The sequence below is a fragment of the Xyrauchen texanus genome, chromosome 5 (assembly GCF_025860055.1).
Source record: "Xyrauchen texanus isolate HMW12.3.18 chromosome 5, RBS_HiC_50CHRs, whole genome shotgun sequence".
NCBI lineage: Eukaryota > Metazoa > Chordata > Actinopteri > Cypriniformes > Catostomidae > Xyrauchen > Xyrauchen texanus.
The window spans coordinates 52,919,886-52,944,885 of NC_068280.1; the positions used below are offsets into that span (position 1 = coordinate 52,919,886).

The 25,000-nt window shown below is 41.2% G+C and overlaps 1 protein-coding gene across 1 annotated transcript in view; it reads left to right on the forward strand.

Annotated features, from left to right (window-relative positions):
- The window catches only part of LOC127643685 (amyloid-beta A4 protein-like), a 42,220-nt gene that overhangs the window by 11,010 nt on the left and 6,210 nt on the right, over nt 1-25,000 (forward strand). Inside the window, 13 exon segments of the mRNA XM_052126500.1 lie at nt 9,330-9,497; nt 10,377-10,506; nt 10,597-10,709; nt 10,907-11,097; nt 12,549-12,744; nt 12,747-12,771; nt 14,674-14,841; nt 18,811-18,944; nt 19,102-19,176; nt 19,321-19,479; nt 21,627-21,755; nt 21,922-22,021; nt 24,581-24,775. Coding sequence (XP_051982460.1) covers nt 9,330-9,497; nt 10,377-10,506; nt 10,597-10,709; nt 10,907-11,097; nt 12,549-12,744; nt 12,747-12,771; nt 14,674-14,841; nt 18,811-18,944; nt 19,102-19,176; nt 19,321-19,479; nt 21,627-21,755; nt 21,922-22,021; nt 24,581-24,775 — 1,783 coding nt within the window.

The following is a 25,000-nucleotide window of genomic DNA, read 5'->3' on the forward strand; positions in this document are numbered from 1 at the left end:
CTAAGCATCTTGTTATCACTCTGGTGTGTGTGTTTGGGGCAGTAATCGACACTCACTGTATAGGCAACGAGCAGCTCATACAGAGAGCAAACACACTTACCGACAGGACCAGATGAGAACACGTTCTTGCGTACAAACACAGCTTGATAGAGCACAAATCGCAGGATCTCAAGACTTCTTATTCTATGTTTAACTTGACACAGCGACCTAAAAACTGTATATTTATGACGCAGTGCAACCGAGACGCTCCAAAAGCGTCTGGTTGATGCAGGTGTACGTTGACACGTCCTTAAACGAGCCGTTATAATAAATCTCAGACTGATTGTAAAATGGATTTCCGTAGGACAATGATTGGCTTATGTTCAATAATGTGGAAATAAACTATATTTTGCATTTTAATGCCACTTTTTGTGTTGTATTTAATGCTTGTGCACCAAAATAATGTAATGCATTTTAATTATCTGTATTATATATCAGTGGCGGCTGCTGGTCTTTCAAAGAGGGGAAGCTCATTTTCGGCCTACATTATAAACTTATTTACCCTATTTTTTGCACTAAATCAATCTTAGGTGTTGATCTGCCCTGCTGTTTAATTCTAATTTTTTCCTCGTAAGGAAGACTTTCAAATGGCTTCGCCAAAATCAGGTCGACAATATTAGCACCGTCTGCCATCGTGCGCAGTTTCACCCGTACGACGCTAGCCTAGCCTACTGTATGAATGAACGAATGAACGTAATGCTCTAAAACAAAATATATTAAACTTGGTAAAACTGAAACAAGGAATGTGGTGTATAATTGTGTGAAGTGTATTATGCAAATTGACTAGCAATTTCGCCAAACAAATATAAAGAAATAGGTTGCAGCAGTTTGTCTTTCGACTACACTTGAGAAATCCGCGATGGGACTGAGCGTGAAATAGCTTCAGTGACTTCTTATAGTACAGATTCGCTGTCAATCAAAAGGAGATGCAGTCTTTCGACAGATCCTCCAATCATCACGCTGAAGCCCGGAGTCCGGGCCAGCCCACTCCTCATTCACCCCCAGAGACGCTGAGCGTCCGTGGGTGGGACATAATCGCAGCATTTATCCAATGACCGTCTATTTTCGGAGCACTGAAAAAACTGTTCAGAGCAGCCCCATTGAAGTCAATGGACGCTCGGCTTCAACAGGGAAATGCACTGACGCTTACGGGAATGTATGAGAAGTAAATCGAGTCAGCCGACCTGCTATATGTAATGTAGCTGATTCTGAACGAACTCGTCTTCGAGATGAACGTGTTCTAACGCATTTTTAGTCAATAAATTGTTTACACAATAGTACATATTTGACCATTATTTTTTTGACATTATAGGGAAGCTGAGCTTCCCTTGCAGTCTTAAAGAAATCCCCACTGTTATATATATATAATATTTTTATATGAATTATAATTCAATTTATAATGATTAAATAATTATAAATATTTATATTTTTATATATATATATATATATATATATATATATATATATACACACTCACCTAAAGGATTATTAGGAACACCTGTTCAATTTCTCATTAATGCAATTATCTAATCAACCAATCACATGGCAGTTGCTTCAATGCATTTAGGGGTGTGGTCCTGGTCAAGACAATCTCCTGAACTCCAAACTGAATGTCAGAATGGGAAAGAAAGGTGATTTAAGCAATTTTGAGCGTGGCATGGTTGTTGGTGCCAGACGGGCCGGTCTGAGTATTTCACAATCTGCTCAGTTACTGGGATTTTCACGCACAACCATATCTAGGGTTTACAAAGAATGGTGTGAAAAGGAAAAACATCCAGTATGCGGCAGTCCTGTGGGCTGAAAATGCCTTGTTGATGCTAGAGGTCAGAGGAGAATGGGCCGACTGATTCAAGCTGATAGAAGAGCAACTTTGCCTGAAATAACCACACGTTACAACCGAGGTATGCAGCAAAGCATTTGTGAAGCCACAACACGCACAACCTTGAGGCGGATGGGCTACAACAGCAGAAGACCCCACCGGGTACCACTCATCTCCACTACAAATAGGAAAAAGAGGCTACAATTTGCAAGAGCTCACCAAAATTGGACAGTTGAAGACTGGAAAAATGTTGCCTGGTCTGATGAGTCTCGATTTCTGTTGAGACATTCAGATGGTCGAGTCAGAATTTGGCATAAACAGAATGAGAACATGGATCCATCATGCCTTGTTACCACTGTGCAGGCTGGTGATGGTGGTGTAATGGTGTGGGGATGTTTTCTTGGCACACTTTAGGCCCCTTAGTGCCAATTGGGCATCGTTTAAATGCCACGGCCTACCTGAGCATTGTTTCTGACCATGTCCATCCCTTTATGGCCACCATGTACCCATCCTCTGATGGCTACTTCCAGCAGGATAATGCACCATGTCACAAAGCTCGAATCATTTCAAATTGGTTTCTTGAACATGACAATGAGTTCACTTTACTAAAATGGCCCCCACAGTCACCAGATCTCAACCCAATAGAGCATCTTTGGGATGTGGTGGAACGGGAGCTTCGTGCCCTGGATGTGCATCCCACAAATCTCCATCAACTGCAAGATGCTATCCTATCAATATGGGCCAACATTTCTAAAGAATGCTTTCAGCACCTTGTTGAATCAATGCCACGTAGAATTAAGGCAGTTCTGAAGATCGAAAGGGGGTCAAACACAGTATTAGTATGTGTTCCTAATAATCCTTTAGCTGAGTGTATATATATATATATATATATATATATATATAAATATTTATAATTATTTAATCATTATAAATTGAATTATTGTTATTTGAGGGGCTTTCTCAGCAAATATTTGTGTATGCGATTAATTGTAATTAATTTGATTAATCGCGTACCATGTAATTAGGGCTGGGCGATATGGCAAAAAATATTATCACAATATTCTTTTTCATATCATTCGATATCGATATTGTCACAATATTCAATCACATTTGCACATTGCAAATTTTTTGGGAATTTCAAAAAGAGAAAGCTAAATCCAGAAAAGTCTAAATAGTCTTTACCGCCAATGCAGTGATGTCTGAGGGATCTTCTGTGGAAATATCACAATATTTTATAGAGTTTATCAATTAAGTGCAGTTATGAATGTTATAAGATGTTCTGTTCATTTTCAATCATAATGACTATATATATATATATATATATATATATATATATATATATTTACATACAGATATCAAAGTATGTGGGCATAGAAGCCCTCGTGACTGAGGACTGATGCTGTATGGGGGTTCAGGGGTGTCCCGAGAGGAACTTTTGAACATGTAAAAGTCTGAATGGAGCATTTTTCTATTTTCATTAAAGTGAGAAAGTCTAAACTACAAACTAGTCATTGTTTTGTCTTTCATCCTTGTCAGAGACGATGACATCTGAATAATTTCACAGAATTTAAAACTATTTGTTTATTATATTAATTAAAGGTTTGGAACATGCTGATTAATAAAATTACATTTAGAAAGAAAAAACTTTAAGGTCTGAAGGCGCTCTGGAAACACGCACCTCATGTTTACTCACATGTGGGGAAAAGAGGAAGTGGGGCGGCCCGGGCATCAGTGAAGCGGAAGCGGGGCCGGCCCGGGCATCAGTGAAGCGGAAGTGGGGCGGCCCGGGCATCAGTGAAGCGTGTTTCAGTGCTAGAGAACAATATTCAAGAATACAGCGCAGAAAGATCAGATATGATGTAACCGGCGCTGTTGTTTTGTGGCGCTGCTCACTAGAGACGAGGAGAGGGCGTAACCGTCGTCAAGATGGAATCAATCTGGGATCCGGGACGCGGTGACCTGCGTAGCGGCGGCAATATCAACTTCATACAGTCTGAGGCTGCGTTTCCACTAACGTGGAAGAAATCTGCACAAAGCCGCTCCCAACGCTAGAGAACCGCTTACCGCCGCACTGCTGTCAATCTTACAATCCACCTCACGAGCTTTACGCTCGGCTTCCATAGGAAGGAATTGAAAGCGCTCGCTCACATTCGCTCAGCACGCACCAGTGAAACATACGACAAGAAAGCCAAACTGCTATCGTTTTTAGCAACACGCATGTCTAGATGTAGATTACAGGCTAAATATGGAAAATTACTCAAAAGCTTATCGTCGATATCATGGAGGTTTTTTATCGCGATAAATATTGATATCGTTTTATCGCCCAGCACTACATGTAATTAATTTGATAAAAAATTTTTATCAATTGACAGCCCTGAAATAAAAAAATGTAATACAAAAATACAATAAAATATGTGTGTGTGTGTGTATGTATATATATATATATATGAGCACTGCTGTAATTACCTATGGCACTCGTGCCTGTGGCCAAATCACAGCAGTGCTGATATAGGGCCATATAGCAGGATTGCGAGTGTGATATTACTTATATATATATTCCTCTAATATAAATCATAATTAATAATATAATAAGTACTATTATTTATAATAATTTTATGTATTAATAATATATATATATATATATATATATATATATATATATATATATATATATATATAAAATTATTATAATTATAAATAATGTACTAATTATATTATTAATTATGATTTATATTACAAGAATATTCTGGGTTCAAAACAAGTTAAGTAAAATAGCTCAACTCGTCGTTTTTGTAAATAATGAGTGTTCCAGTGAGACACTTCCAATGGGGGTCAGTAATTCGTAAAATTATTATGAATTCACTGTTTTGAAAGTGCAGACACAAGATGTAAACAAGATGTGTGTTAACATGATTTTACTGTGATAAAATCACTTTAAGGGTTTATAAGCGTTGCACCATCATAGCAAAGAAGTTGTACTATTTTATAAAGCTATACACAGAAATAACACTATTTATATTAATTAGCAATTTAGCACAAAGTGCTTCACAAAACATAAATCAAAGCACACTCCGTAAAACACAAGGTAAAACAAACATTTACAAAAGTAGTAAAGCAAGTCTATACAAGTGAGTTTTTAATCAAGACCTAAAAACAGACACTGATTCAGCAGATCTAATATCCCAGGACAGGCTGTTCCATAATCGTGGGGCGTTCACTACAAACGCTCCATCACCTTTTGTTTTGGATCTGGAACAGCCAACAGTTCATGACAAGAATCTAAGAGGTCAAACTGTTTCTTAAGGTCTTAAAAGTTCTGCTAAATATTCAAGTGCCAACCCATGTAATGCCTTATATGTAATAGAAAAGAATAAAATCTTAAAATGAATTGGAAACCAGTGCAAAGAAGCTAAACCTGGAGTAATATGATTCATGTAATGATATTCATCTGCTATTTGGCACTTTATACGCCCTAAATATGCTTCTTAATCTGAAACGCACTATTCACGCCTGGTTTTGATATATGTGAGCCATCACAATACCACTCGCTAATACTTAGATACCTTATGGTGCGTTCACATACAACGCAAAGAAAAGTTTTGCCTCGCAATGAGTTTCACTCGCGTGAGTTTGACCGCTGGATTATAAATGTGTTTAAACTGCCGTTCGTGCGAGTAACGCGAACCCACGAGTATTCCCACTTCTCTTCCGGAAAAGGACAGGAGGAGGGGCTTCTACGACTTGGTTCATAGTAAAGTACAACCAATAGCTGGAATCAAGTAGACGCGCATATTTTCATACGCAACTTCCACGCGCACATTCCTCCGAGCGATGTCTTTTTTCGTCCGGTCTCTGTACATGTATGACGTTGTGTCATACGATTCTGGGTGCCCACACACACACCGCTACAACGATCTTTCCATCCATTTTTCCATATTTCTTCTGCTACTACGTCAGTACGTCAGTGACATCTGGACAATCTCAGTGCTGATAGGCTTTCGCGACAACGCGCCATGCGGATTTTTCGCTCGAGTTGAAACATTTCAGTTTGCGCAAATACGCGAATGGATCGATTTTGCGTGTTCGAGTCGCGCCATTCGCTTCATTTGCGCCACCCGCCGCAAATTCGCATCTATTCGCATCTTTGCATTGACTTTGCATGTAATCACGCCACTCAAAACGCTCACTTTGCGTTGTATGTGAACGCACCATTATTTCACATCTGATTAAGCGCTGATTCAATCTGATTCTTTTAAAAACCAAGACCGATTAAAAGAACCTGTTTTATCAGAATATAACTGCAGAAAATTAAATTTTAAGCTATTATACACTCTTGTCTAGTCATTGGGATTCAACAACTAATATAACTGTTGGTAATCTGCACATCAGTGAATATCAGAGAACCAAGACGTAGCACATATAGTGAAAACAATATGGGCCCTAACACGGATCCTTGCATGTGTGTGTGTGTGTATATGTATATATATATATATATATGTGTGTGTGTAAGTATATGTAAGGGGATTCAGATGGGCAAGGAGGATGAGAGAACCGGCTTGTCAATATAAATAATGTTTAATTAAACTGTAAATAAAAAGCACAAACATAAACACACACATGACGGACATGCCCGTAATTCTCTCTCTCTCGAACCACCTTTATCCCTCGTGCGCCCCATCAGGCCAATTGGGGACCGGGCCTGCGACATTCCAGCCCGGCCCCGCCCACCTCCGCTCCACACTCCTCCCAACGTTACCTCAGGCCGGGGTGCCACCGGCATGACATGCCCCTCCCCAGGGAAGGGGGGGGGGGGGGGATGTCATGCCTTTGTGCCCCGTCAGGTCATCCCCGCCTTCCTCGACCTGGGAGGAGACAGGAGGGGAAAAACAACAACAACAAAAAAAACAAAATAGGCGAGGAAAAAGGCCAACACGGTGTGACAGAGAGAGAGAGAGGAGAGAGAGAAGAAGCTCACTCACCGGTTCACTGATGTGCCGTCGCGTGGTCCTCGAGCACTCCTCCAAACTCTTCGGCGTCAAACATCCGACCCCCAGTGGACAGAACGCCCCTCCGCTTTTCTGGCGGCACATGGGGACATTCCTCCGCCCCTGGCAGTGGCCCTACCTACGGGCATTCCAGCCCGGCCCCACCCCCCTCCGCTCCACAAGCACATATAGTGAAAACAATATGGGCCCTAACACGGATCCTTGCGGGACACCACAATACATTGTTGAAGAGGAGGACATCTCACCTCAAACAGACACTACAAATTTCCTGTTCGTCAAGTAGGAAACTAACCAATCTAAAGCCACCCCAGATATTCCCACCCATTTCTTCAATGTATCAATTAAAACTGAATGATCAACTGTATCAAATGCTGCATTTAAATCAAGCAACACTAAAAATAACAAATAGTGTTATCCATAACTACCTCCAAGAACAGTTTAGTAAGAGTAGTGGCCTCATTGTAACAGACCTATGCTTTTTTATTAAATAATATGAAATAATTATTTTTATGATATATATATATATATATATATATATATATATATATATACAACAATATGCTATAAATGCAGTCGAAGTGTAAGCTTAACTTGTATTGGAGTATTCCTTAACTATTTTAAAGGGGTCATGACATGAGAAACCAAATTTGCCTTGATCTTTTGGTATATAAGAGGTCTTTGTATCATTAAAAGCGTCCTGCAAGTTTAATATTTTAAGACGTCCTCCCCATTCTAAACGAATCATTTATTTAATCAAGCTCAAAATACAGCTCGTTCTGGATTCATGGTTAGAAGTGACATGTCGGTTAGAAGTGACGTAACAGCGTTTGCATATGACCGCCTCCAGCACAAGATAACTACGCTTTAAGCGCAAGACAACTACGCTCATTTCAGTATCGCCGTGCGCCTCACAAGTGTTCAGTCGATGGACAGCGAGCTCTGACAGAGACTACTTGTGCACAGGAAAATTACGATGCCACACAGATGTGCTGTTCCTGGCTGTGGTCAAACAAAACCTCTGAATAAGCTGCCGAAAGATCCAGACGTCAGGGAAAAATGGATGCAGTTTATTTTTTGCGGACGTTCCAGTCACGGCAGTGTTAACTTAAGCGTTTGTTCTGTACATTTTAAGGATGACTGTTTTGAGAACAAATCTCAATATGATGCTGGCTTTGCCAGAAAACTGTTGCTCAAAGATAAGTCCGTGCCGACTATTCTGGGAACAACGACGACGCAAACTGTAAGTAATCTATTTTAAACTTTAAACTACTTTTTAAAGCGCAATTTCATTCATTATGAATAATCACAGTGTTTTTACTTAGTTTACTTGCATATTGTTCTGGCTGGGGCGTCAATAATTGATACATAGGCACTGGCGTTAGCCAATCATAACAGTGGGCGTTAACACTGAAGTCTTAAATGGAAAACGCCCCCAAAACAGACTGTTTTAATCAGAGGATGAGAAACAGGGTGGGAAAAGGTCATAAATCACTAGATTTTAAAAGTTTTTCTTAAAAAAAAATATATTAATACTATAATTGCACCTAAGGGAACATAATAATACAATAAAAAAAACCATGTCATGACCCCTTTAAACGATATACTTTAAATGGAATCGACAACTAAACAACTAAAGTGTGTGTCTGTGTGTGTGTGTGTGTGTGTCTGTCAGTATGTGTGTGTGTCTGTGTGTGTGTGTGTGTGTGTGTGTGTGTGTGTCTGTCTGTGTGTGTGTGTGTGTCTGTCTCTGTGTGTGTGTGTGTGTGTCTGTGTGTGTCTGTGTGTGTGTGTTCGAATCCGTGTATCAGATGTTTCCAGTATCTCGCTCTATTCATACTGTAGCGGTCTGGTCACAAACAGGACGTTGTCTTCTTGCCAACACGTTCAGTCGGCTAACAAGATTAGTGAACACAAACCGCTAGCATGTCCTCCTCGCTCCCCCCTCCGCTGACTTTGTCCTTTATTTACGGCACAATGCTTTCTTTGAGCAGCCTTTACTAAAACCCTCTCACATAGTGATTGAGGCGCAGACTCAAGTTGAAAACGACCCGCAGACAAATGGAGAAGAATTCCTCACTAATGAACTGCATTTTGATTGTGAATCGGTTAAAAATAGCATCGTAAACATGAGCAGAAGTCTCAGTGCTGATACCCGATGTGAAATCTGTTGTTCCTCTGATATAGTCAGTCATGAAGTAAACACGTCTTGGATGAGAGTTCAATACACTGATCTAGTGTTTGATGAATGTCTTCAAGGTTGCAAAACGCTCAAGTTCAATATGTGCTCAAACGGAAACAATAATCAGACACATTTAATGCGTATTTAACTTCTTGACTTATTGTTGGACTTTCCACTGGAAAAAGGTCTCGTCACATTACAAATGAAGTCTCATGTTGACTGAAAGGATTAATGCTGGTTTAGATGTTGGGATGCTGATGCGGTGGTTTTATTGTGATTATTGCAGGTGCCGTCAGATGCAGGTATAGGACTGCTGGCCGAGCCGCAGGTGGCCATGTTCTGTGGCAAACTCAACATGCACATCAACGTTCAGACCGGGAAATGGGAACCCGATCCGTCTGGAACCAAGAGCTGCATCGGGACTAAAGAGGGAATTCTACAGTACTGCCAAGAGGTACAGAGAGAGAGAGAGGCCGAGAGACATTAACTGACTTTATCTTGTTTTCTGCTTTTATTTAATATATGGGTCAATGACATTTTATTTTTTGTCTGGATCTATTCATTTATTTAAAAATACATTCAAATGCAACTCAAACAAATCAGTATACAGTCTCAAAAGCAGAACAGTCTTTTAATGTAATTCTTTCTTTACATTTCTTTATTATTTTGAAACAATTTTGTTTGTTTGAAAAACAAGTTTGAAATTTTATTTTAATTCTATTTACTTGATGGTTACAACACATGACATTTTTAAAGTCATTTATTATATTTGTAAAAACAAAATTAGCTTAAAAAACTAGTTTGAAATTTTATTTTAATTCTATTTACTTGATGGTTACACCACATTACAGTTCATTATATTTGTAAAAAAAAAACTAAATTACCTTAAAAAACAAGTTTGAAAATGTATTTTAATTCTATTTACTTGATGTTACACCACATGACATTTTTAAAGTCATTCATTATATTTGTAAAAAAAAAACTAAATTAGCTTAAAAAACAAGTTTGAAATTTTATTTTAATTCTATTTACTTGATGGTTACACCACATGACATTTTTGATAGTCATTCAAAATTAGTCGTTAGTCAATTTTATTTATTTGAAAGAAAATACTAGAAATGTTTTTCAAAACATTATAAAACCAAAATGGACACAGATTATATTTGTACGTACTTGAAAAGTGTTTTTAAATGGATATTTTATTAAAGATTGATCATTTTTTTTATAAACTCAAACGATCTTATTTGTCATCATTTAAAATGTTGCTATGACTGTATGGTCATTAAACTGATAATATAAAAGAAAGTTTAAAATGACTGCTTGTGTTGTTCAGGTGTATCCGGAGCTGCAGATCACCAATGTCGTGGAGGCCAATCAGCCCGTCAGTATCTGGGACTGGTGCAAGAAAGGGCGCAAGCAGTGCCGCAGCCACATGCACATCGTGGTGCCCTACCGCTGCCTGGGTATGCATGCATGTGTTTGATTATACAGGCGTTCTGTTGCATTAGTCACGTGTGTCAGTGTTGAATATGTGCTGTGTGTTTGTCTGTCAGTCGGGGAGTTTGTGAGCGACGCACTGCTGGTCCCTGATAAGTGTAAATTCCTGCATCAAGAGCGAATGGACATGTGCGAGAGTCACCTGCACTGGCACACCGTCGCCAAAGAGGTCAGTCTGCTTGTTTTGTAGCACCGCAGATATGAATGTTTTGATTATAAATGTCTCCTGGTCTCCTGTCTGAATGCATGATTGGCTCATTATATTGACTTGATATTGATATTTGTCATGTTTGTTAACACAAACGAGTGAGCTCAGAATCGACTGTGACCCGTTCGATCACACACACACTCTCTCTCTCTCTGCAGTCTTGTGGCGATCGCAGTATGAATCTCCATGACTATGGGATGCTGTTGCCATGTGGTATCGACCGTTTCCGCGGCGTTGAGTTTGTGTGCTGCCCCGCTGAAACGGAGAAAGAGTCGGACAGCGCGGCGGCGGAGGAAGATGATTCAGATGTGTGGTGGGGGGGAGCAGAAGCTGACTACACAGAGAACAGGTGTGTGCACATGCCCGAAATACACACGCACACACACACACAGACACACACACACACACACACAAACGCGCACAGACAGACAAGCGCACACAGACGGACACGCGCGCGCACAGACGGACTCACACACACAAAGACGGACGGACACGCGCGCGCACAGACGGACTCACACACACACACACACACACACACACACACGCACACGCACACGCACACACACACACGCACACGCACACGCACACGCACACGCACACACACACACAGACACACACACACACGCACACGCACACACACACACAGACACACACACACACACACACACACAAACGCGCACAGACAGACAAGCGCACACAGACGGACACGCGCGCGCACAGACGGACTCACACACACAAAGACGGACGGACACGCGCGCGCACAGACGGACTCACACACACACACACACACACACAGACGGACGCGCGCGCGCACAGACGGACACGCGACAGACGCCTGTGCCCAGACAGACTCACACACGCACAGACGGACGCGCGTGCGCACAGACGGACGCGCGACAGACGTCTGTGCGCGCAGACGGAAACAGTGCGCACAGACGGACAGGCACACACACACAGGGAAAAGTTTCAAAAAAGTTGAACGGAGCATTTTGTCCAATCAAAGAGCTGCTACAGGTTTCTGACCTGGCACCCCATAAATTAAATCATTACCAAAACTAAACCATTCGTCTGTGCTGCTATTCTCCGTGGCATCCACACACAACTCACCACACGCCCCACCGAGAGCGAACCACATTATTATAATAATAATACCTTATATTTTATATAGTGCTTTTCTAGGCACTCAAAGCGCTTAACATAGCATAGGGATGATGCGACGGCAGCCATAGTGTGCCAGAATGCACACCATACACCAGCTATTGGTGGGGAGGAGAGAGTAGAGTGATGTAGCCAATTCAGGGATGGAGATTAATACGAGGCTATGATAGATACGGGCCAATGTGGGGAATTTGGCCAGGTATATTTTTACAGTATAGTGTCCCCGTCACTATACTGGGGCATTAGGACCCACACAGACCGTAGGGTGAACACCCCCTGCTGGCCTCCCTAATACCACTTCCAGCAGCAACCTTGTTTTTCTCCAGGAGGTCTCCCATCCAGGTACTGGCCAGGCTCAACCCTGCTTAGCTTTAGTGGGCAACCAGGCTAGAGCTGCAGGGTGATACGGCTATAGTGACCACGAGGAGGTTACCCCATGTGACTCTACCCTCCCTAGCAACTGGGCCAATCTGGTTGCCTAGGAGACCTGGCTGGAGTCACTCAGCATGCCCTGGATTCAAACTCCAGTGGTCAGCATCTTTACCAGTGAGCTACCCAGACACACACCCCCCAGGGTTTTCAGATTTTGACGGATAAACGTCATAGATGTATTCAATATTTTAAGTGAAATGTTCTCTTCAGTATGGCTCCAGACACAGAAACCACAGCTGCTGCAGTTCAGGATGATGAAGACGCTGATGAGGAAGAGGAGGAGCCGCTGGACGATGATCAGGACGAGGATGAGAAAGAGGACGAAGACGACGAGGTCATCGACGAGCGCAGTGACAACGGGCAGAGCACCAGTGTTGCCATGACAACCACCACCACCACCACCACCACGAGTCTGTGGAGGAAGTCGTCAGAGGTGAGCGAGCGAATGCGTTTCATCCAATCCTTTACTGTTCTCATATCACATCAAACGACTCGGCTGGGTGATATATTGAATGCTCACAATATATATTCCAAATGGTTTTAATGTGTTATTTACTTCCTTGTCTCGCAAGTATGAGCGATGATTAAATAGCGTCTCTTATGTAGCAAAAGGGGCGTTCCTTTCCGTACGTTTCAATGAATCCATTTAAAACTCAGAAATGTTCACTGTAATCTCTGTGAAACAATTTTCATATATTAAAATGTTTTTACTACAAATATATGTTGTTAAATAGCGTTGTTTACTACCCTGTAATCTTATGTTGATTTATTTAAATGGAATTTATTCAATTATATTTTGACTATCGATTTTTATTTTTAATTGCTGATTTAATCTTTATGAATCTACTCGTCTACGGTGTCTGTTTTGGACAATTCAGTCGAAGGCTAATTTGCCGTGGGTTCCCTCAGGAATTTCCTATATGTGTATTTTTTTAATTGGAATATTAATTTTACGAGTAAAATAAGATCTTTGGTGTAAATGGCTTGAAGATTCTTTTACGTTTCATTCTAGAACATATTACAGTCAAACCTCAGATCTGTATTTTCACGCCGCTGTTTTTAAAAAAAATTTATTTTTATTTTATCCCAATGTTGGAACGCCCAATTCCCACTACTTAGTAGGTCCTCGTGGTGGTGCGGTTACTCGCCTCAATCCGGGTGGAGGAGGACGAGTCTCAGTTGCCTCCGCTTCTGAGACCGTCAATCTGCACATCTGATCACGTGACTCATTGTGCATGACACCGCGGAGACTCACAGCATGTGGAGGCTCATGCTACTCTCCACGATCCACACACAACTCACCACACGCCCCATTGAGAGAACCACTAATCACCACCACGAGGAGGTTACCCCATGTGACTCTACCCTCCCTAGCAACCGAGCCAATCTGGTTACCCCATGTGACTCTACCTTCCCTAGCAACCGAGCCAATTTGGTTACCCCATGTGACTCTACCCTCCCTAGCAACCGAGCCAATTTGGTTACCCCATGTGACTCTACCCTCCCTAGCAACCAGGCCAATTTGGTTACCCCATGTGACTCTACCCTCCCTAGCAACCGGGACAATTTAGTTACCCCATGTGACTCTACCCTCCCTAGCAACCGGGCCAATTTGGTTACCCCATGTGACTCTACCCTCCCTAGCAACCGGGCCAATTTGGTTACCCCATGTGACTCTACCCTCCCTAGCAACCGGGACAATTTGGTTACCCCATGTGACTCTACCCTCCCTAGCAACCGGGACAATTTGGTTACCCCATGTGACTCTATTCTCCCTAGCAACCGGGCCAATTTGGTTACCCCATGTGACTCTACCCTCCCTAGCAACCGGGCCAATTTGGTTACCCCATGTGACTCTACCCTCCCTAGCAACCGGGCCAATTTGGTTACTCCATGTGACTTTACCATCCCTAGCAACCAGGCCAATTTGGTTACCCCATGTGACTCTACCCTCCCTAGCAACCAGCCCAATTTGGTTACCCCATGTGACTCTACCATCCCTAGCAACCAGCACAATTTGGTTACCCCATGTGACTCTACCCTCCCTAGCAACCGGGACAATTTTGTTGCTAAGGAGTCCTGGCTGGAGTCACTCAGCACACCCTGGATTCAAACTCGCGACTCCAGCGGTGATAGTCAGCGTCAATACTCGCACGAGGGGGACCTACACAATATTTTGGTTTTGGTTTTAATGTCGTGGCTGATTGGTGGATATATTAAAAATATGTATAAATATATAACTGTCAAGTTTTATTTTTAGCTAAATCAACCAGCCCTATAATTTATTTGTGTTGATCGTCTCATCTCGTGTGTGTGTGTGTGTGTGTCATGTCAGAGGTGTGTTTTGCGAGCGCTGAGACGGGCCCATGCCGGGCGATGTTGCCCCGCTGGTATTTTGTGCGCGAGGAGGGCCATTGCGCGCCCTTCATCTACGGAGGCTGTGGAGGAAACCGTAATAACTTTGAGTCAGAGGAGTACTGTCTGTCCGTCTGCAGCAGTGTGTGTAAGTCACCGACAGACGGTGTGTGTGTGTGTGTGACTAACCTTTCTTAAAGGGACAGTTCACCATTTATCATTTACTCACCCTCATGTCATTCCAAACCCATATTACCTTCATTCTTCATTGGAACACAAGGAGATGTTAAGCATTCAGGTTTGCACCGACATGAGTCTGAGTAAATGATGACAGAATTGTCTTTTTTTTGGTGAACTCTTTCTTCGTTCCTAAGAGTCAACACTTTCACACCACTCCTCTCTTGATGCGCTTGGTATGGGTACAAGAATGTCCTTGAATTTCCTTCCTGTTTTTGTAAGACAGGTGTGTGTGTGTGTGTGTGTGTGTGTGTGTGTGTGTGTGTGTGTGTGTGTGTGTGTGTGTGTGTGTGTGTGTGTGTATCTTTCACATTGCATGCATAAAATCTCTTTATATACATTTCTTTTAGGAACATCTTATCAGCTGTACAAACCTTGTGTTCAGAACTTCTCTTCACTGTGTCTTCACATTTTTATCTGTCAAAAATGTCATCCAACTGCTCCGGTCATATCTCACGAGCAGAATATCATCGAGACTTGAGGGTGCAGGACAAAAACATCCAAAATGTTCCGTTAAATGTTCCGTTAAATGTTCCACTGTTCTCGCCAAAACCGCACCATTCAGTGGCTTTACATGCACTTTATACTTTGTATTTCAGTCAGACTAAAGCAATAGTTTCCATGTACACGGCTGAAATCATAACCATCTGGCCTGTATGATACAGACTCGTCTTGTATTTAAGGAAACAGAATTGCGTACGGTATTAAATCCACACGGGAAGTCACGTATTTTGGCGTCACGCCCAAACAACATGTTTCAGTATTTATTCATTTTCACATTGTAAATGTTAAAAATGACAGATTCAAATGGAAAGCGTATAGAGAGAAATGGACCTTCAAACACAGACACTGCACGGTCCGACTCGTCTCTGCTCGCTTTTTGGAGGTTCTCCACTGTGGATAGTACCTGGTACTTATTTTAGTGCCACCTCGGTTGAGGTTCCAAGCGAGCCGAGCCGACACTGTGACGTCAAATCCTGCAGATCACTGATTGGTCAGGGAGAATCGTCACTACTGGCGTCACTGGATTTGCGACACATGACATCAACACGCTAGTTTTAAAGTTAGCATTAGCGATAGCAGCTTCATTTGTTAACGCGACTTTTGGATTGTAAAAAGAAATGGTTGTGTGCAAAACCACGCCGTGGTCAATAAATGAGGTGCAGATGTTCCTCTCGTTAGCGACGAACGAAACGAAAAAGTCTCTCAGGAAGTGTCTCAGCTGTCGGCCGCACACGGCTACCACCGGACCTACCAACAGCGCAGGGAAAATTTTAATAAACTTAAACAACTTCCACTTTTTCTTGATGGTTCTGTAGTCACTTGACCAAATGGACGCACGCTATCTAGTCCGGCGAGCAATGGGAGTGAGAGTGTGTTAGTCTCGGCCACGGCGTTGTTGGAGTCCACGATGGAGGATGGGACGTTTTGTTGATGTTTTGTTACGTTAACTCTATAATCTGCTTGAAAGCTTCACTTTATTTAGTTGACCAGCTACTGAAAGCTTCTAAAACAACCAATTTAACTGTTACACTTGTGTTAAATCACCATCAACAACTGCTTTATGCAGCACAATGAGCTAACAGCTAGCGCTCGTGTTATTGTTTATTGTTTTGTGTCGTGTTTAAGATGTTGTAGAGGTGGCGTAACTATGACGATCAGCCTATAATCCCGCCCACGTTGAGTCGACACTAAACTGCAGTGGTAATGCAAGCTCAGAAAAGTGAAGCGAGTCGAGTCAAACCGTAACGTGCCGTGGAAAAGTGGCATAATACTATACGTGACAGAAGCGACCAATAACAATCATCGCCGTCATAAAGCAACCCTAACCCTTCTGTCGTGTTTTAAAACTGCTGCATTTTGTCAAAAATAATTGTTGTTAATCCAAGGAGAAATAAGGCACTATTCTTAATGTTTACTCGCCCATAAAACTCCATTATAAGGTGTTTTGCGTAACGAACTACTAAGACAGTGATCAGGGAAGATCATAGCCATTTATTTATTTAATGTCTTTTTTAGTACATTTAAAACCTGAAAAGAAATGTCTTGACGTGCTTAACCCTTGTGCACTGTTCGGTCATTTTTGACCAACATTAATTTGGTTCTTTAATACAAATTGAATAGTTCATCTATATGTCTTGAGGCTTGGTTACTTTGCCCACATTTGCCCTCTGAACACCATAACAAATGCAGAGTGTAGGCTGAGTGACAGAATACTGAAACAATTGACCGACCATAGGAAATGAATGGGCGAGACTATAACCCAGAGCAATTTTGGGGGAAATTTGTCAAATAAAATCAATAATTCAGCCACAATGCAGAACACACTAGAGATCTGCAGGGACCTTGAAATAAAACCTGACCCGTATCAGAGACCGTGTTGCCAACCCTACCCGGCCCGAACAATAACGTCATATTTTAAGCTGTACCCGAAATCACTAATTTATAATTTCTCCTCCTAGCAAGTACTGTTGCAATAGGCTGCATGTATGTATGTATAGTTGGAGTGGTTATGGTGTAGTGGGCTAAAGCACATAACTGGTAATCGGAAGGTTGCTGGTTTGATCCCCACAGTCACCACCATTGTGTCCTTGAGCAAGGCACTTAACTCCAGGTTGCTCCGGGGGGATTGTCCCTGTAATAAGTGCACTGTAAGTCGCTTTGGATAAAAGCGTCTGCCAAAGGCATAAATGTAAATGTAAGCATATAAGCAACGTTAGTAACAGTATTGAAACATAAACATGTAGAGTTGTAACAAGGCATGGCAACCCCACATGACTTACCATTTATGCTCTGAAACTTCACTTGGTGCAGAACAATCGGGAATAATATTAAACAATGCAACAGTCCCGTCTTTGCAGCCTGAACTTGTTTACTTGTTGAATCTTCGTGACACCTGTGCTAAAAACAATCTAGATGCAGCGCAACAAATGAAACAAAGGCAAGTGTATGTTTAAAATGTGCCGGTCCTGTGCAAAATGTTGAAGAAGCAGCGAGATGCGTTGCAACAGTCAAAGACATTCATCCAGCATGTGAACATGTCGGGTTGCAGACCTCTAGAACATGCACAAACACACACAAATATATGTGTGAGACTATAACACGTACACAATGCAGAACACACACACACACAAATGAATGTGTATGAACATAACACATCCACAATGCAGAACACGCACACACAAATTCATCTTTTTACAGCCAGGAATGAATTAGTGGATCTCTGCTGCCATCTACTGGCTATTCTTGTAATGACATGATTGTCAACTCACGTAATTGTTCTTTTTATAAAATCTCCAAAACATGACACATTCTCATATTTTCTTCATGTAACAACTTCTAGAAGTGTTGGTTTCTATTGTAGTGAAAATAACATAAATGAGCTTATTTGCGTATGCAAATTAATGATGTCATTGAGAAATGTATAGGTAGATTAGATCTAAATGGCATAAAATCCCAACAAAAATGCACAACTTTAGTGCTTTTACTTTAATTAATTTTAGTGTTAAATTTCGTGTTCTTTCATAGAAATAAAAAAATTACACATTTATTGTTTTCGGTCAAATTTGACCGGTAGATAGTTGGCAACCCTAAGCTAAAAGTGAATTTAACCCGGCTTATTTGTCGTCCTTCAAATGTTCAATTACGCATTGTGTCATGTATACTTACCTAAACGGACTGTTCTGGCGTCTCGACCTTACCGTGACTAAATATTTCTTATGTGTTCATATCGCCAACTGGAGCCTCATTGTCTCGTCACAGTTCAAATATGACACATTGGTCAGTTGGATGCTTTCTAGTGTCTTCTAACCTCTCTTGCATCAACACTCACCTGCTTTCATGGTTTAACAGATCTAACAGTGTCTGTCTTTCTCCGCAGTGCCCACTCCCTCCTCCAGCCCGCCGGACGCTGTGGACCGTTACCTGGAGGCCCCCGCGGATGAGAACGAACACACTCATTTCTTAAAGGCCAAAGAGAGTCTGGAGGCCAAACACCGTGAGCGCATGTCACAGGTATTACTAGAAAAACTCATCCAAGTGACAGACGTTACAGCATTTTTCTCATCTTCAAAAACATCTGATGAACAATGCTTTTGCAACATTTATGATTAGCGGACACTGACAACAAAGGACTTATAGTCATGTGACTTTGCTGTCGTGATGTCTGTAGGTGATGAGAGAATGGGAAGAGGCAGAGAGACAGACCAAGAGTCTGCCACGCAACGACAAGAAAGCCGTCATCCAGGTGAATATTCTTGCAACTCTTACATTCGGTATGAAAGCGAATCCCTTAAAAGAAGCCTTTTTCGGTACATATAAAGTCCCCTGAGGCCTGCGAGCACAATTCTAGTCTCTCACCTCTTCTGTACATTTGCCGTCGTGAGCGCAGCACTTCCAGGAGAAGGCGGAGGTGCTGGAGCAGGAGGCCGCTAGTGAGCGACAGCAGCTGGTGGAGACGCACATGGCACGAGTGGAGGCGCTTCTGAACGACCGACGCCGACTCGCCCTGGAGAGTTACCTCGCCGCACTGCAGGACGATCCGCCCAGAGTAAGTACATTTGTATTAACATATCTACATTGATATTCTGTCTCGCTGTCATCACCTCCTCATCACCGCCTTGCTCGACCTGGGAGGAGGAAGGAGGGTAAAAACAACAACGAAACAATATAGACGAGGGATAAAGGCCAACATGGAGGGACAGAGAGAGAGAGGAGAGAGAGAGGGAAAAAAACCTCACTCACCGGTTATCTGATGTGCTGTCATGTGGTCCCCGATCTCTCCGCCACCCTCTCAGGCAGACGGCAGCCGCTCCTCCCCGGGCGGACCGGAGTCAGACCGACCCCCTGCAGACAAAATGCCCCTCCGCGTTCTCGGTGACCCATGGGGACTCTCCTGCGCCCCTGACAGCGGCCCCTACCGCTCCAGGTGATCGGGGAGTCCCTTCCCTCCTCCCCTCGCGGACGGCGGTCCTCTCGACCCCTCCGCGTTTCTGGGGGACGGCAGGGTACTCCTCCGTACCTGGCAGCAGCTCCTTTGCTCCAGGCGGTCGAGGATTCCAGTCCCCACTCGCCTCGTGGACAGCGGCCATTTTCCGCGTCCGGGCAGTCGGGCTACTCCGTCCCCCGGCAGATGGCAGCGGCGCTCCCCTAGGTGGACGGCAGTGTCGAGGACTCTGCGACGGGCATCCCTCCTCCTTCCCGGGTTTCGGCACCAATGTAAAGTGGGTTAAGGGAAAGGAGGAGGCGAGAACCGGCTTGACAATATAAATAATAGTTTTAATAATAAACTGAACAAAAAAAACACACAAACATAAACATACAGAGCAGCTGCCAGTCATTCTCTCTCTCTCTCTCTCTCTCTCAAACTGTCGTCACCGGCCACCTTTATCCCTCGCGCGCCCCCCATCAGGCTGATTAGGGAACTGATTAGGCCCGGCCCCGCCCTCCTCCGCTCTACAATCGGTTATCGCTCTTTGTCACTACCTTAGTATACTGTAAGACAAATTTCCAGCTAGCTAGAAAGATAGATAGATAGATAGATAGATAGTCAGACAGACTGACTTGTTGATAATCAGATAAACCGTTACATAGATGGAGATATAGAAGAGAGAGAGAGAGCAGATTAAAGGCCTTATGCGGGTTTGTTTACATTTACATTTTTGACCGTGGGAATTTGAATTCACAAACGTTGGTTAAAAACGTAACTCTGTGGGTAAGACACTGACTATCACACCTGGAGTCGTGAGTTTGAATCCAGGGTGTGCTGAGTGACTCCAGTCAGGTCTCCTTAGCAACCAAATTGGCCCAGTTGCTAGGGAGGGTAGAGTCACATGGGGTAACCAAATTGGGCTGCTTGCTAGGGAGGGTAGAGTCATGTGGGGTAACCTCCTCGTGGTCGCTATAATGTGGTTCTTGCTCTCGGTGGGGCGTGTTGACTGACTCCAGTCAGGTCTCCTTAGCAACCCAATTGGCCCGGTTGCTAGGGAGGGTAGAGTCACATGGGGTAACCTCCTCGTGGTCGCTATAATGTGGTTCTTGCTCTCGGTGGGGCGTGTTGAGTGACTCCAGTCAGGTCTCCTTAGCAACCAAATTGGCCCGGTTGCTAGGGAGGGTAGAGTCACATGGGGTAACCAAATTGGGCTGCTTGCTAGGGAGGGTAGAGTCATGTGGGGTAACCAAATTGGGCTGCTTGCTAGGGAGGGTAGAGTCACATGGGGTAACCTCCTCGTGGTCACTATAATGTGGTTCTCGCTCTCGGTGGGACGTGTGGTGAGTCATGCGTGGATGCCGCGGAGAATAGCGTGAAGCCTCCACACGTGCTACGTCTCCGTGGTAACGCGCTCAACAGGTAAGATAAGATGCGCGGATTGACGGTCTCAGACGTGGCGGCAATTCGTCCACCGCCACCAGGATTTAGGTGAGTCACTACGCCAAGAAAGAGACAAGAACCAAATCAATGTGGAACATTGTATCTCAAAATGATAACAATGCGCCCCCCTATGCACTACTTAAAGCCCGATGTGGCCCCTTTACCAAAATAGTTGCCCACCCCTGCTCGAGGAGGAGTTGGCGTTCAAAAGTTTGTTGCGAATGGTCTTTGTCAAGCCAACATGACAACAGATGATCATTAGTTTTTTGGCTCTCCTCTGAGGGCATCACTGATTCCTCATTTAGTTTTGTTTGTTCCCTATGTAGCCGCGCCACGTGTTCAGTCTGTTGAAGAAGTATGTGCGGGCGGAGCAGAAAGACCGACAGCACACGCTCAAACACTTTGAACACGTGCGAATGGTCGACCCCAAGAAAGCTGCTCAGATTCGGCCTCAGGTATGTTCTTGTCAATCCTGTTATATTCTAAATGTGCCGACGGACCCAAACAGCACGGCAGCTCACTAGCCGTTGATTGAAACCCGTTAAGAGATACTGAATGATCTGAGACTTTGGGATTTGAGTAGATTAAAGGCTCAGTGACCCTCCTGACCTTTGACCTCAGGTGTTGACCCATCTGCGCGTGATAGAGGAGCGGATGAATCAATCTCTCGGGCTGCTGTACAAGGTGCCAGGTGTCGCGGAAGACATTCAGGACCAAGTCGGTGAGTTTCTGATCAACATAAACACTCGTCTGTATCTTCATAATAAACGAATATGACAAACAGTCGATGCACCGTAAGCGTATGCATGAAACTCAAGTTACCAAAGACCTTCAAAGTGGACCTCAGATAAAAAATGCCATTCCACCCTTTTAACTAGATCACATAAACGCATGATTCAAGTGTCCACTGATGCATATTCAATCTTCTTGCATAAGTAGAGATGTCTGACATCATCGAACGCTTCTCCCTCTTTTACTGCTGTTTATTTGTGCCGAGTGCGTCACGGTGCCATCTGTGATCCGCTCTCTTATGCGCTCTCTGGCTTCAGTCCCGCATTAGTCTGGTCTGTAATTTAATCTCTGATCAGCAGGTTGTTTTCCCTGTAATCCGCTCGAGTTGCCATCTCTCTTTCATTTGCTCACCGCAGTGTTTTCTCCCGTTTTCTGATCATGCCACCTATTTAGATCTGGCAGTAAATCTGGGTCATTCTATGACGAGGCCTTTTCAGTTTACGGCTTGTTTTAGAAGTTAATGCTATTTTATTACAAATATCCATCTTCAATAATCAGGAAATGAAAAGTACATTGTTATTATTGTTATCAGGGAAAGTTCTAATGTTAACGGTGTTGATGCGTAAACCTGAGGACAATCGATTTAATATTATATTAAGTTATCTAAGATGTGAAAATGAGAGAGAGAACACAGATAAAATATTGCTTTTATGTCCCTATAATTGTCCATGTTTTCTAATACAGCAAAAAGAAGAAATACTGAGCCACAAAAAAAAAAAAAAACATTAAAAATGTTTACAAATTAGATAAAAGTTGTTGTTTTTTATTAAATGTTTATTGGTTTTCAACAGTACACACAAATGAAGACTAATGGAGTAATTATTACACCAGTTAGGACACATTGACGGAGTTAAATGACACCGATTAAAGTTAAAACAAATATAAATAATAAAACAACAGAAAAACCATCTTACCCACCCACAACAGAGAGCTCGAATATAAAATAAGTGTAAGCATGACACAGGATTAATAAATAACTGTTTATTTTAACTTGCAACTTTTGAAAGTTTTAATTTCAAGTTTAAAGTATTTTTTATTTGAACTTAAAAAGTTTTTTAATTTCAACTTCAAAATTAAATTTTTTTTAACTTTGAAAATAGATTTTTATTTCAACTTCAAAATAAAGTTTTTATTTTATCTTTAAAATAAAGTTTTTATTTTATCTTCAAAATAAAGTTTTTATTTTATCTTTGAAATAAAGTTTTTATTTTATCTTTGAAATAAAGTTTTTATTTTATCTTTGAAATAAAGTTTTTATTTTATCTTTGAAATAATGTTTTTATTTTATCTTTGAAATAAAGTTTTTAACTTTAAAATTCAGTTTCAATTTCAACTTCAAAATAATGTTTTTATTTCAACTTCAAAATAAAGTTTTTATTTCAACTTCAAAATAAAGTTTATTTTAACTTCAAAATAAAGTTTTTATTTCAACTTAAAAATAATGTTTTTATTTCAACTTAAAAATAAAGTTTTTATTTCAACTTCAAAATAAAGTTTATTTTAACTTCAAAATAAAGTTTTTATTTCAACTTCAAAATAAAGTTTTTATTTCAACTTCAAAATAATGTTTTTATTTCAACTTAAAAATAATGTTTTTATTTCAACTTAAAAATTAAGTTTTTATTTTATCTTTAAAATTTAATTTCAACTTCAAAATAAAGTTTTTATTTTATCTTTGAAATAAAGTTTTTAACTTTAAAATTCAGTTTCAATTTCAACTTCAACTTCAAAATAATGTTTTTATTTTAACTTCAAAATAAAGTTTTTATTTCAACTTCAAAATAAAGTTTTTATTTTAACTTCAAAATAAAGTTTTTATTTTAACTTCAAAATAAAGTTTTTATTTCAACTTCAAAATAAAGTTTTTATTTCAACTTCAAAATAATGTTTTTATTTCAACTTCAAAATAAAGTTTTTATTTCAACTTCAAAATAAAGTTTTTATTTCAACTTAAAAATAAAGTTTTTATTTTATCTTTAAAATTTAATTTCAACTTCAAAATAAAGTTTTTATTTTATCTTTGAAATAAAGTTTTTAACTTTAAAATTCAGTTTCAATTTCAACTTCAACTTCAAAATAATGTTTTTATTTTAACTTCAAAATAAAGTTTTATTTCAACTTCAAAATAAAGTTTTATTTTAACTTCAAAATAAAGTTTTATTTTAACTTCAAAATAAAGTTTTTATTTCAACTTCAAAATAAAGTTTTTATTTCAACTTCAAAATAAAGTTTTTATTTTAACTTCAAAATAAAGTTTTTATTTCAACTTCAAAATAAAGTTTTTATTTCAACTTCAAAATAAAGATTTTATTTTAACTTCAAAATAAAGTTTTTATTTCAACTTCAAAATAAAGTTTATTTTAACTTCAAAATAAAGTTTTTATTTCAACTTCAAAATAAAGTTTTTATTTCAACTTCAAAATAAAGATTTTATTTCAACTTCAAATGAAAGTTTTTGTTAAATCTGACGTTGTTCTCTGTCTGTCAGATCTGTTGCAGCGCGAGCAGCAGGAAATGTCTGCTCAGTTGGCGAATCTTCAGAGTGATGTGCGTGTGAGTTACGGTAATGATGCCCTGATGCCCGACAGCACTGCCAGTCTTGACCTGTTACCCTCTGAAGACATGCAAGGGTTCGGCTTCATCCACCCCGAGAGCTTCAACCAGCCCAACACACAGAACGAAGGTACACACGCTTTATATTACTCGCGTTCACCATATCAGTGAGTGCAGAGGATGTTCTACAGATCAGCAGACTCATTTATGTGAAAATGTATATATACATCTACACAGAACTGGGCGTCTCCCGGCAGTCCACGCTGTAATATACACATGAAGAAATCTACTCGAATGAGCAGTTCATTAACATGCGGCACAATGATGTCATTATGAAATTAACATGAGTCGATAT